Raw genomic sequence first — 13746 nt, 5'->3', positions numbered from 1 at the left:
TACTGAACTCAATCACTCGCTGCCGTTACTCTTCAGTTTTCTGGTGCTCTCGCAAAAGCTTAAACCGGTAATTGGCTAAGGTCTGTTCCTGCGCGCGAAGTGCAGCAAGCAATTAGGCCTTGCTTTCATTTGGTTGCTTTAGTGAGATCGTATTCTCCCTCAAGCTTGGAGTTGCTCTTACCTAATCGGGTTGCCAGCCAACAGACCCGTTTCGTTGCCATAGTTACGTAATTGATTAGTTAATTTTTAATAATAATTGTTTACAATTTGAGCGTTGCAAGCTAGGAATACTTCAAAAGGTAGAGTTCCTATTTATTGTTTTTATTTAATTCTTAATAAAATCAAAACATCGCTAAGTTGGTGTCTTCCTTTTTTTTCCTTTTTNAAATTTCTGATATTTATAATAATAATAATAATTATTATTATTATTATTATTATCAGAAATTTCATAAAGCAAGTCCTGTGGTACAGGTTGCATTACATCAGAATTGTTAACCATACTCTTCACTCACCAATACAAACTGAATCAAAAATGAAGAAATATCATCATACACTTCTTCAGAGGCTGCTTTCTCATATCACTCTCCACAGACTTGGATACTAACTTTCATCGCTTCATGAACAAATCTAAACTTGTTGCCAAATCTTCATGAAAGATCCACCATCATGTTCGTAAGAAGGACAGAACTGTTTGCTGCCAACTTAAATGCAAAGACTCCCCAAGTTTGAAATTCATATGAAACCCGAGCTAACCCCGAGCTATAAAAGTTAGCATACGAGAATCTGGTGCAAATCCAATAAGAAATTTCCAGTTATGATTGTGTTAATATCTTGTCTCTAGATCTAAACACAATTCAATATTTTCATGAAATGATTGATCATGTACACCATCTCATCCAGGCTCAAAATGGAATTGGTTGTCGATTTGGCCATGACTCGATTTTTTGAAAGTATTTGACTGCCACCACTCCGTCGAAACCTTCGGTCAGAATGACCTTGTTGTCCGACATGTAAAGCTTCATTCCATCTGAAATACAATGTTTTAGCAAGAAACAGGCATTAGAGATCATCAGTATTATACAAATGAAAATAAAAGAGGGTTCAGCAGTACCATTCAGAGCTTTATTGACATCAAGAAAGATTAAAACATTAACGTTGCGTCTCATACCTGTCCATTTCCAGAAACAGGAAACAAGTTAGCCTTAGAGTGAACCAAAATAAATAATAAACAAATGACAAATAACAAATAAATAAATAAAAGAGAAGGCAGAAGAACAGCCAACGATCTTTGAGGAGAGATGTGTGATGATTGGGGCCAGCTCTGGACTTGAAACTTGGAGGATCCTACGGTAAGGGATTGAGGAAAGAACTGGAGCAAAGAGGCATGAGAAGGAGGGATTCGAATTCGAATTTGAGGTAAGTGTTCGTGGCTATGAACCAAATCTTCTTCAAGTGATTTTACCTCGAATGTTAATGGATTTCCATGATTTCAGGGGGTATAGTTTTGTGTGAGGAAGCTTTACACAGTTTGTGAAGGAACTGAGACTTGAACGTACTTGTAGGGAGAGATCAAGTTGAGAGATTGAAGGTTCGTTCTTGAGTTTTCTCGAGACTTCGAAAATCAATAGTTTCTTCTATTCTTAATGAAATTGCATGATTCTTGTCCAAAGTGTAAAGGATTGAGGTGTGTAAGGCCTTGTTCAGAGTTGAGGAAACTGGGGGGTTCAAAATACAAAATACTGTTCATGGCTGGAGGTTAGGAGTAAGGAATGATACTTCACTATTTATGTACAAAACATTGACATTTTCACCCAATTTGGCCGGTTTTTGTCCAATTTCCGATCCAATTTTAATGGTATTAATATTTTCTCTTAATTTAGAACCCTATTTAAAAAGTTAGAAGAAATTTGAAACTCATTAAGGACCCGAACCGACCATCAAAGTAACAACCGAACTAAATAAGTAGCACCTAGGAACTTCAAATTAAGGTGAGCTTGTAGTACGTATTGGAGCATGTTATAGGAAGCATGATATGAAAGTTTAGAACCGAAATGAGCTAATTTTATTGATAATAAGCATGATGAACAGTATGCTCAATTTTTATGAAAATGACGAAATAAACCAGAAATGGAACGAAAATGAAAGAGGGTGAAGATATGCAATTGGAAGAATATCCTATTCTTTACCATCTCTCCCTATCAATTACAGAGTTGTGGAATTGGAATACTGAATCATGGAATTTACTCTTGAGGTGAAATATATACTGCATGGAAGTGGATGAATGGGCATCTTTATCCCACCTTTTGCAGAGTTACTCAGTCGGAGAAAGGGAACTGGTGGGTGTGAACTTTTCAGAAAAGTGGGACTTTTACCACAGGTTATTTGACCAAACAGCTTGCATCTACCGGCAATATGGTAAAATTCAAATTCTACAAACTATTACGGAGGGGGCAATCTCTCAAGGATGTCAAGTTCCTTATTTGAGAGCTAAGTCAAGCTTGCATTAACACTTTTGACAGACTACTTTGAAAATCTCCATGGATTACAATTTCTCCAAGTTGCTGCCACTAATGTATGAACAATCATGAGACGAATTCATTTATCTAGCCAGTCTACCTACAATTCAACATTCTGGAACTTCTTACAAGATGCCTTTGGTTGGAGTTTTACAAGACCAGGAGATACTTTCACCCTCCTTGATGCGTCCCTCATCAGCCATCCATTCAAGAAAGAGACAAAGATCCTATGAAAGAGATTAATTTGGGCTTTCTATTGGAACTTATGGCAGGAAAGAAATGCACAGATCTTCACAGATAAGCAACAAAGCACCTAAACTTCGCATATAATCTTTTCTTGCTTAAACATGGAAAACGATCTCGTCATTTGTAACTATAGTGTATCGTCCCTCGAGACACATTGGAGGTGTGTTTGTAATTATGTATGGTAGGAATTTTTGTAATCATTTTCATCAATCAAAGAAACCAGTTTCTATTCCCTACAAAATATAAATGTACATTTACTCAAGTAGCAAGTGCTGATCAAAGTGACGTCATGGTTTTATCGGAAACATTCTTAAGAAAGCGTAACAATTAGATTTTCTTAACTTACCACTGATAACTTCTCCATCTGTTGGCAAACCACATGAGAAGTGGACATGCAATCTTTTCATGCGTTTCAAACCAGATGCCAGAATTGATTCCAAATTCGTTTTATAAGTACCATGTACGCAAACTGTCATAAAGAGAGGGAGAAAAAAAGTGATTAATTGAATAACAAAATTGGAAGTTTAAAATGCATGGATACTCCCATCATGCACATCAAGGAGGAAAGGATGATATGTGAAAAAAGTAGGAAAGTTGAGGCATCAAACCGCAGTACCTGGAACCTCCTCAGCCGAAAGAATCGGTTTTAATAAACTTTCAGTTTCAACCACCTGCAAAGGACGTTTTTTCCATTTATGATGGTGTACACAAAATAGTCAATCTGATTCCAGTATCACAATCGTACAAGAGTTGAGGAAGTTTTATACAACACTACACTCATCTGACAAGGCTGATCGATTGTCACAAAATAGAGTAACAACAGAAAACAAGCGGCAACGGATTTTTCATTTCGTATATTACTAATAAGTCAATGTAAAGAAGAATCAAATGCATTTGACCTAATGTGAAGCAATCAACAATTTTGCAATGAATGATCTTGACTGCCAATCCCCCAAGACTTTGTAACAGTAATGGATTTGATGGTTTATAAAGAAAGAAAATAACCGTGACTGTATGGCCTTGGTTTGCTCGAATGAAGAGCTCTCCATTGTCTTCCAGGAGGCTAAAACGCTGCTTATTATCCTTCCGAACAGCCTGGCATTGAAGGGAAAAAAAAACTACTCATCAATACTAGATGCTTACAGAAACAAAACTGAACTGAAATTTACAAGTCGTGGAAGAGGAAATACAATAGTGGAACTAGTTGAGAGAAAAAGCAAGGATAAACGGATCAAGATAAATAGAACAAACAGCCTTTAACAGCATTGTTGAGCAATGGAAAGCATAAGTTACACATCAGTTTGAATCTACATATTGAAGTCATACGAAAGNGCAATGGAAAGCCTAAGTTACATATCAGTTTGAATCTACATATTAAAGTCATGCGAAAGCAACTAAAGAAGAAAATTCTCCGACCAACCTCCCTTATGTCATCAATCGTGTGCGATCTCAATGGGATATTGGCAAATGTTTTCAAATTCAACTTTAGCAAATCCTGAAGTTTGACATATCCATCACTCCTCATATTCAAGTTTAACTCAGAAGCCATATGTCGCAAGATGCGTGTTCTGAAGATAAAAGGGGCAAATATCAATCGATAAACATATAAACCAGATCACACTGCTATAGAGAACAAATCGTATATGCATTATGCATAACTTTTGAATTCCTCTCAATCATTTACTCGGGCTTATTCATTTTGCACCAGCCAATCATAAACAGTAAGATATAGGAACCCTCACAACAACTTAACTCAAAATTGTTAAAAAAAAACCACCCAAATTTATAAAGATATGGTGTCAAGTAACAGCACTACTAGAAATGAATATAACATTAAGACCATGAGACTGTATTCTACTCCCCTTGGAATTTTCTCAAGTTCAACGTGCATAACTGATCAGAACATTTGATTTAAGGTTTCCATTTAAAGCTTGATCTTCCTATCCTGTGTATCTCCATTCTAGGGAATTAAGCTTCAGCTTCATGAATCACCAAACGTACATATTACCTATGTTTCGCCATAAATAACATAACTCAAAATAAAAGAGCATGCACACAGTCTTTCATAAGCTTAATCTAATAAACAATGAGTTTGACAACTAATCCGAGACAATTAACATCTAAACAAGATACCAATGGACGAAATATGCTTACAAGAGTCTACCAAGAGCATCAATTTTGTCTTTACCAGAGCCACCGCGCCCTCTCGTGCTCTCTCTGTCATTCCTCATGTCCAAACCTCTTCCTCTTCCACCGCTAATTGAAAAAATCAAAACAAAGAACAGAATCAATAACCATCTCTACGATTTCAAAAAACAACCATACGAACTCAAGATTCTAAAATATGAAAAACGGCGCAGAGAAAACGATTTAGATTTCCTTCGATATTCCGCCAGTTTCAAAGATGATGATGAAGGAAGGAGCATAATTACCTTTTACTGGAATGAGCAAAAGAAGAAAAGGAGGAGGTATTGCTCCTATCCATGGAAAATAGAGAAGGAGAGATTCTTGGAAGCAAAAGAGGACGGCAGCGCATAAATCTGATGCCGCAGATGGTAACAACAGAAGCCCACATCGGTAAGGGAGGGAAGGTTGAAGACGACGGTGGAATTAGCAATCACATGCTATGCGGTGTAAAATTGTGCCATTGAGATATTATATCCAACGTACACGTGGCAGTAAGACCATCAAACGGTTATCAACACACCTGATGCCAATGGGCCAACAATTTCGATTCCCATTAGCCATGGTCCCGTCAGGTAATCACTAGTGAACCAACTACTAGTTATGGTCCCTCTCCCATAACGTCTGGTACTAAGTATGACCAAGCTTATCAAACCTTTACTCTTTCGGGACGAGACCGATCGACCCCGACCATTTATATTCAAAGCGCCAATGCCCTTTCCTATAGAACTTTATGTTTGATCCAAGACAATTTATACTTGAGATTTCGACGCTCCACTTTATCCAATACTAGCATATCGATCCTTAATAATTTACACCTGAAATTACAATACCCAATAAGGATACCCGAGCTCGACCATTTATACTTTACTGTTAGGAGTCACTGGTCTAGTTTTCTATTTCAAATATAGTGCTAGCCTCTGGGGCGTCCTATTCTTTGGGACTCTTAGGATTTTGTACTGATATTTTTATGTTAACTACTTTAAGTTATTTGTGGTTTCTATATTTTTTGTAAAGACTATATAATGTCATGCTTATAATTAATAAAACCGCACTTCAGATCCAATTGTTTATGTTCTCTATTCTAATAATCTGCTGTTGAACTTATCAATTGGTATCAGAGTCAGCTGGAAAGAAGTTGCAATCTTCAAGTGATTGAACACTGAGAGAATGAGTGACGACAAAACATTAACGAAAATTCCTCACTTCGATGGTCACTATGATCATTGGAATGAATTGATGGAGAATTTGCTTAAAGCAAAAGGCTTATAGAGCTTGGTGAATGGTTTTTCGGAACCAGTAGAAGGGACAGAATTGACTACTGCACAACAAGAACATCTTGACGATGTTAGAGTCAAGGATCATTAGGTAAAGCATTACCTGTACAAGGCGATTGATCGAACTGTCTTTGAACAAATCTTGGACCGTCGCACGTCCAAGATTGTTTGGGGCTCAATGAAGAGAAAGTTTTGTGGAAACCAAAGAGGGAAGAAATCACTTTTTAATGCATTAAGAAAAGAGTTTGAGGTTCTAGAGATGAGAAATGATGAAACCATCACTGAGTATTTTGCAAGAGTGATGCAGGTTGCTAATAAGACAAGAAGCAATGGAGACGAAATGTCAGAAAAGAAAATTGTAGAAAAAATTCTACGCACCCTAACTGACAAATTTACATACGTTGTATTATCCATTGAAGAATCAAAAGATACTGATACTATGTCCATTGATGAGTTATAAAGTTCATTAGTGGTGCATGAACAGAAATTTCGACGCTCCAGCAACAATGATGAAGAACAAGCGCTGAATGTTGTAGGTCGATCAAGTACAAACAACAGAGGGAGAGGAACGTACAGAGGAAGAGGGCGTGGAAGAGGGAGAATAAATTTCAACAAAGCAACTGTTGAATGTTACAAGTGTCACAGCTTAGGACATTTTCAGTATGAATGTCCAAAGTGGAAGAATGAAACAAATTATGAGATGCTGAGCTTGACGAAGAAGATGAGATGCTGCTCATAGCCTATGTAGAACTCCATGGATCAAAGAGAAGTGACGCCTGGTTCTTAGACTCGGGTTGCTCAAATCACATGTGTGGTAATGAAAACATGTTTTCAAGCTTAGATAAAACTTTTACTCACAGTGTCAAGCTTGGAAATAATACCAGAATGAGAGTGTCTCGAAAAGGTACTGTAAAATTGTTTTTGAAAGAAAATTGTTATACCATTGGAGAAGTATATTGGGCACCTGAACTCAAAAACAATCTTTTAAGCGTTGGAAAACTTCAGAAAAAGGGAGTAGATGTACTGTTCAAAAATGGAGTATGCAGTATTTATCATCCACAAAAGGAGAAAATAGCAGAATCAATTATGAGTGCAAACCGAATATTCATTTTGCTTGCGGAGTCATAAATCACAACAACTGAAGGGGGCTACCTCCAAGTCTCTAATACAGATCAATCAACACTTTGACACTATCGTTATGGTCATCTCAGCTACAAAGGCCTTCGTAATTTGAAACATAAAAAAACATGGTGGAAGGTTTGCTGCAAATTGTTGGTCCAAGCATCACTTGCGAAGCATGTAGGAAGGGCAAACAACATCGGACTTCGATTCCAAAATGCAACCAGTGGAGAGCAACTGAAAAATTGGGACTTGTTCATGTTGATTTGTGTGGTCCGATTACTCCGCCTTCAAGCAACGGAAAAAGGTATGTGTTGTGTTTTATAGATGATTTTTCTATGAAGGCTTGGATGTACTTTGTTCCAAAAAAAATCAGAAACATTTTACCATTTTAAATGTTTCAAAATTCCGGCGGAAAAAGAAGTTGGAATGCCCATAAAATGCCTGAACAGATAGAGGAGAAGAATTCAATTCGGCAGAATTTAATGACTTTTGCAAGCAGCATGGAGTGAAGAGACAACTGACCACAACTTATACTCCAACAAAATGGGGTAGCTGAACGCAAAAATCGTACCGTGATGAACCTAGTAAGAGCTGTGTTAACAGAAAAGAAAGTACTAAAGAGATTCTAGCCTGAAGCTGTTGTGTGGGTGAATCATGTCTTAAATCGATCACCAACTCTTGCAGTAAAAGATGTGACACCAGAAGAAGCTTGGAGTGGAGTAAAACCATCAGTTGACTATTTTCGAGTTTTCGGATGTGTGGGATATGTTCATATTCCATATGCTAAGAGGAAAACGATTGAAGATCAAAGTGCCACTGATTCCAAAGGGTACAAAATGTTTGATCCTGTTGCAAACAAAATCATAGTTAGCCACGATGTAATTTTTTATGAGGACCGTGAATGGGATTGAAAAAATTCTAAAAATGAAACTGATTTAGATTGGGGATAAAGCATTGAAATTTCAGAAGACACAGAACAATACACAGGTTCAACTTCATCGATTAACTCATATGGTGAAATCGAACCTGCCGTTGCACCTGTTGCTGAACCTACTACTGCACCTGCTACTGAAATCGAACCAGGTTTGGCTATAAGGGAGGGTAGAAGTCGACGCCCACCTATATGGTCAATTGATTATGTTTCCGGTGAAGGTTTGTCTAAAGAAGATGATGTTAACATGGCATTTTTTACAAATTCAAATCCGGTAAAGTATGAGGAAGCAGACAAAAACTGAAAGTGGAGGATTGCCATGGATGAGAAGATTAAATCCATTGAAAAAAATCAGACCTGACACTTAGTAGCTCTACTTGCTGGTGTTAAGAAAATTGGGGTAAAATAGCGTTATAAAACTAAGCTAAATGAGATTGGAGAGGTTGACAAATACAAGGCAAGATTGGTGGTAAAAGGATACACACAAGAGCATGAAATTGATTACACTGAAATTTTTGCAACGGTAGCTAGAATGGATACTGTGAGGATGATCATAGCTTTTGCAGCTCAGAAAGGTTGGAAACTTTATCAGTTAGATGTAAAATCAACTTTTCTACATGGAGAATTGAAAAAAGATATCTTTGTAGAACAACCAAGAGGCTATGAAAAAAGGGGGAGTGAACATATGATGTATAAGCTCAACAAAGCACTCTGCGAGTTAAAATAGGCACCTAGAGCATGGTTCAGCCGAACCGAATCCTACTTCATCAAAGAAGGTTTTGAAAGCAGTTCTAGTGAGCATACCCTCTTTGTTAAAAGGAAAAAATGTAACATTTTGATTGTAAGCATATATGTTGATGATCTTTTATTTACTAGCAATGATAACACATTACTGGGAGAATTTAAATGTTCTATGAAAAAGGAGTTTGATATGACTGATCTAGGACATATGAGGTTCTTCCTAGGGATTGAAGTAATACAACGATTTGATGGAATTTTTATATGTCAAAGGAATTTTTATCTGTACCAGATCTAGACATCAGGCTCCATATCCCAACAATCTCCCACTTGAAACTGATCCAGTCAATCACAACAATCTCCCCATATCCCAACGTTGGAACTAATCCAGTCAATCACAACAATCTCCCACTTGGAGACTCATCAAGAATTTCATTTTCAATCTGTACCATACCACTTGAGTCTTTGCACAACCTCAATGTTCCAACATCAACACAACATGTTTGCTGGATTCTTTGCACCCTCTATCTTCTCCAAACACATCACCATCTTCCACTAACCTCCGAGTGAAATGGTATCGCCTTTTATGTTTTGTCTTTGAATGATAGACCGAGTTCCTCGCCAACTACATGACATTCTAACTATCTACCTGAAGAATCTTCTCGCACTGCTTCTTGCCTAATTCTTCTAGATAGTCTGTCATCCATATCATCTCCTTTCCAGGTTCAGCTAATGCCACGTACTCACCCTTAGCAGATGAAAGAGCAACGCATTTTTGAAGCCTAGACATCCTATCATCCATGGCTTGCTCCCACTTGGTTGTATCCTCCAACGATAGGGCCCTCATCAAGGGGCTCTTGTTCCCCTTCATCAGCCAGCAACCCATAGTGTAAAGAAGGTAAATACCTATCTGGTACTCTGATGACTCTGGATGATCTTTTAACACCTGATCAGGTGTCACCTGCTCTGCTTCTGGTTCCTCAGCAATAGTCTCAAAAGTTTCTTGAGTATCCACTAACAACATCACTAGATGAATCTTTCAGCAACTGAACCTCAACTCCCATTTGCTTCACCTCTGGTTCCTCGACAACCGTCTCATGAGTTTCTTGAGTGTTTGCTACAACATCACTAGATGAATTTTTCAGCAACTCAACCTCAACTCCCACTTGCTTCGTTGTCCCAGAACCTTTCTTCAATTCTCTGGCAGTCTTTGTGAAGCTAACTCATTTCTGTTTGCTCATAACGCAGTTCTCACAAGTACTCATATCAACAGATTTCAGACCTTCCAAAACTCATTTCCCAACCAGCATCTTCATTCCTTTAACGCTCATATGTTCAAGTCTATTCTGCCATAGACTTGAATTTGAAGCGCTCTCAGCAACACCAACCATGTTCATACATGCTGCAGTGGTGTATATGGTTCCATATTTTTGTGCCACATGCTACCACCATAGCACCCTTCACAATCTTCCAAGAACTCTTCCCAAACTCTATTGCATAACCTGTGCTATCCAACTGACCAATAGAGATTAGGTTCTTCTTGAGACTAGGAATATATTTGACATCCTTCAATGTTCTCCTTTAATCTTCAAATCTTTGTTGTTGGCAAGATACACCTTCTCCAAATTTCCAGACTTGAATTTTTGAAACAACTCTTTATTTGAAGATGAATGAAAAGATGCACCTGAATCCAAAATTCAGGTTTCAATCGGCACCTGAGAATTAGAGCATCCTCAATGTATTCTGCTGAATTTACCGAATCATCATCATCCTTTGATTTGTGATTTTGCTTCCTCTGTGTACAATGTGACCGAGAGTGACATTTTTCTCCACAACTCCAACACTTTGCATTTGGTTTGTTTGGAGATTTTCCTCAATTTCTTGATTTTGATCGCCCATTGTTTGGGCCCTTTGATTTACTTCTTCCCCTTCGATCAATACTGAGAGCATTGCGTGATGAATCTCCAATTTCCCGATTGCGAATACTTTCGCTGAGAACTACATCTCGAATTTCATCAAACTTCAGTTGATCAAATCCTCGTGAACTACTAATTGCGGCAACAATAGTATCCTATGACTCGGGTAAAGATGACATCAAAATCAATGCTTTAATTTTATCCTCGAAATTAATTTCCACCGAACTCAGTTGACGTAGAATCATATTGAACTCATTTATATAACCAGCAACAGATCCACCTTCAAACATTTGTAGATTGAACAGCCTCTGCATCAAATACACCTTGTTCATAGCCGACGGTTTCTTGTACATATTCGACAGCGCCTTCAACAGATCTGACGTTGTCTTCTCCTTGATGATGTTAAATGCCACGTTTCTGGACAGCGTCAATCGGATCAACCCTAAGGCCTGACCATCCTTGAGCTTCCACTGCTCCGTGGTCATAGTATTCGGCTTCACCCCCAACAGGGGTTCGTGAAGATCTTTCTGGTACAGATAATCTTCAATCTGCATATTCCAGAAACTGAAATCAGATCCATCAAACATTTCAATTCTAATCTTTGAAATTTCCATCTTCTCTATCAAATCGTTATCAAATATCTACTATATATCTCGATAAGATTCTTACTCAATATCTTCCAAATATATCTCTACTATCCCAACAATGTAGCACTCAAGCTTGACAATAAATTAAATACTCGATTTTTTCTTTTAAAGTCAAACTTCTATAATTTTATTGAGTGCCTTACAAGTCGAATTTGAGGCTGTGGTAGAAAAAAAATGCTAAACTTAAGGTAACTCAAGAAAAATATAAAAAAAAAAATAGTGAAAATTTTGAAAAATTGGTCAAAGTCAATCCAAAGGGATAAATCGGTCATTTTCTTGAGAGAGTTAGGGAGAGAGTCGAAATCTGCTTTGAACAGCAATTTGTAGTCTGAATTTCACCGGAGTTCAACAAGAATTTCTCAGTGATCGGGAGAGAACCATTCTGGACTTTTGAATCATTCAATTCCATCAAGAATTGATAAATAATCGAAGGTATGATTTTCGGGTTCTTGATTCTAGATTTTTTTGAAATTCAAGAGTTTTTCTTGGAATTAGGTTCTAAATTTTTAGTATGTTACTACTGGAGTGATGTTGCACAAGTTTTAGACCGAAAGGTGGTGTTCTGATGAACGCCAAGAAACTAAAAACTTTGGTAAGCTTTTAGTTTTGGACAACTTTTGGACCCGATTATTTCTGGGAGTGATTGACTAAATTTTTTTAGAAAAATACCTATGTGCAAATGGGTTGAAGGTCTACAACTTTTACCAAGAATCGTCTTGATTCAAGTTTCCTAAGAAAAGTTATGAAAATGTTCAAAAATTAGAAAACTCACTAAAAACTAGAAATCGTGTAAACGCAGTAGGAAGACGACGAACTAGGAGAAGACACGTGTCACACGGAGGAAGGGTGAACGCGGTTAGAATCAGCCGCGACACGCATCAATGAATGGGAGGTGAAATGCGTCTGGAATCAGCAGTGAATGTGTGTCACGCTGACCTGCCGTCAACATGCGGTCTGACCCGAGAACTCGCTCGCAACCCATCTTTCGTCCCGTCGAGTGTGCCATGCATCGATACTAAAATTTGAAGGAAACTTACGGCCACGTAGATCAAACTCAAGAACGTGGCCTCAAATTGACCAATCGACGATTGACACGTGTCGTAGATGGGCGTGAATGCACCGACGGGACGTGCGTGGTGTAATTCTGCATGAGCTATGCGTAGCTACATTTCCAGTGTGCATGAAAGCGGGTGTGTGCTTTTTTTTTTTTGCACTATTTCGCCTTTGGTCATCAATTTTTCATCTCGCATTGGATCCTAACCTTAATTTTGCTTGAATAAGGACCTACCAAATAAATATCAAGAATTTGGGGCTCTTAACGGCCGTGTACGCCCGTGAGTGACTTTTTTTTTTTTTTACTCCATTTGGCCTTCATTTATTAGTTTTCGTTCTAAAGTACCATACACTGCTTGAAACTATTCAAAGTATGCCACTTAGAACATACGAAGCCTTGGGCATAGATTTTTAGATTTCGTTGCTTGAAACATAAAATGTCTTAGACACAGGTTTCAGCCTACATAGCTTGGAATGTAAAAAGCCTTAGGTATAGACTTTAGACTATGTAACGCATGAAACCTTGAACACAAGTTGTCATATTTATGTCTTGTGCCATAAATCACAGGACAAGTGTCTTAGGGAATAGAACAAAAAACATAAATCAAGAGTAAGAACCAATGACAAGAACAAGAACCAAGAACCAAAAATTAGAACAAGGATCAATCTCTAAGTTCTCATAACTAAAAAGCCAAAACGTCATAACTAAGGTTCTTAAATTTGAACCAAGGTTAATAACTCAAAACCCAAGATCAAGGTTCTTGAGCTAGACTATGATAAGAACTCAAAATTCAAGAACATAGCGTGTAAGGGTCTAAATTTCTCAAGATAAGGACAAGAATATGACAAGCAAAAGTGTGATACCATAGTACCATCATGGACAAAATTAAGAGACTACAAGTGAGTTAGACCATGATAAGAACTCAGAACTCAAGAACATAACGTAAGGATCTAAATTTCTCAAGATAAGGACAAGAAAAAGTGTGATAACATAGTACACATCATGGATAAAATTAAGAGCCTACAAGTGGACTAAACTACGATAAAAACTCAGAACTCAAGAACATAACGTACGGATCTAAGTTTCTCAAGACAAGGACAAAAAACATATGTGGT

General features: G+C 37.7%; 1 protein-coding gene across 1 annotated transcript; it reads right to left on the bottom strand.

The window, feature by feature from the left end:
• Positions 1–449: 449 nt before the first annotated feature.
• On the bottom strand, positions 450–5371 carry LOC111776504 (tRNA 2'-phosphotransferase 1-like). Its single transcript, XM_023655965.1, has 8 exons — positions 5195–5371; positions 4917–5018; positions 4183–4330; positions 3768–3857; positions 3379–3433; positions 3109–3231; positions 1112–1168; positions 450–1027 (listed from the first exon to the last, which is right to left on the bottom strand). Exons 1-8 carry the CDS (start codon positions 5335–5337, stop codon positions 903–905), a joined length of 843 nt encoding a protein of 280 aa, XP_023511733.1. The 5' UTR covers positions 5338–5371; the 3' UTR covers positions 450–902.
• Positions 5372–13746: the final 8375 nt, after the last annotated feature.

This window comes from Cucurbita pepo, chromosome LG15 (genome assembly GCF_002806865.2).
Source record: "Cucurbita pepo subsp. pepo cultivar mu-cu-16 chromosome LG15, ASM280686v2, whole genome shotgun sequence".
Taxonomy (NCBI): Eukaryota; Viridiplantae; Streptophyta; class Magnoliopsida; order Cucurbitales; family Cucurbitaceae; genus Cucurbita; species Cucurbita pepo.
This window is presented reverse-complemented; position numbering and strand designations above follow the sequence as displayed.

Bases quoted from the DNA above. Each gene is read 5' to 3' on its own strand.
- LOC111776504 (XM_023655965.1), bottom strand. From the start codon at position 5,337: ATGTGGGCTTCTGTTGTTACCATCTGCGGCATCAGATTTATGCGCTGC. The intron at 3,858-4,182 runs GTTGGTCGGAGA...CTTCAATGCCAG, and splicing joins CGATTGATGACATAAGGGAG to GCTGTTCGGAAGGATAATAA. The intron at 1,028-1,111 runs GTACTGCTGAAC...ATTGTATTTCAG, and splicing joins TGTCAATAAAGCTCTGAATG to ATGGAATGAAGCTTTACATG.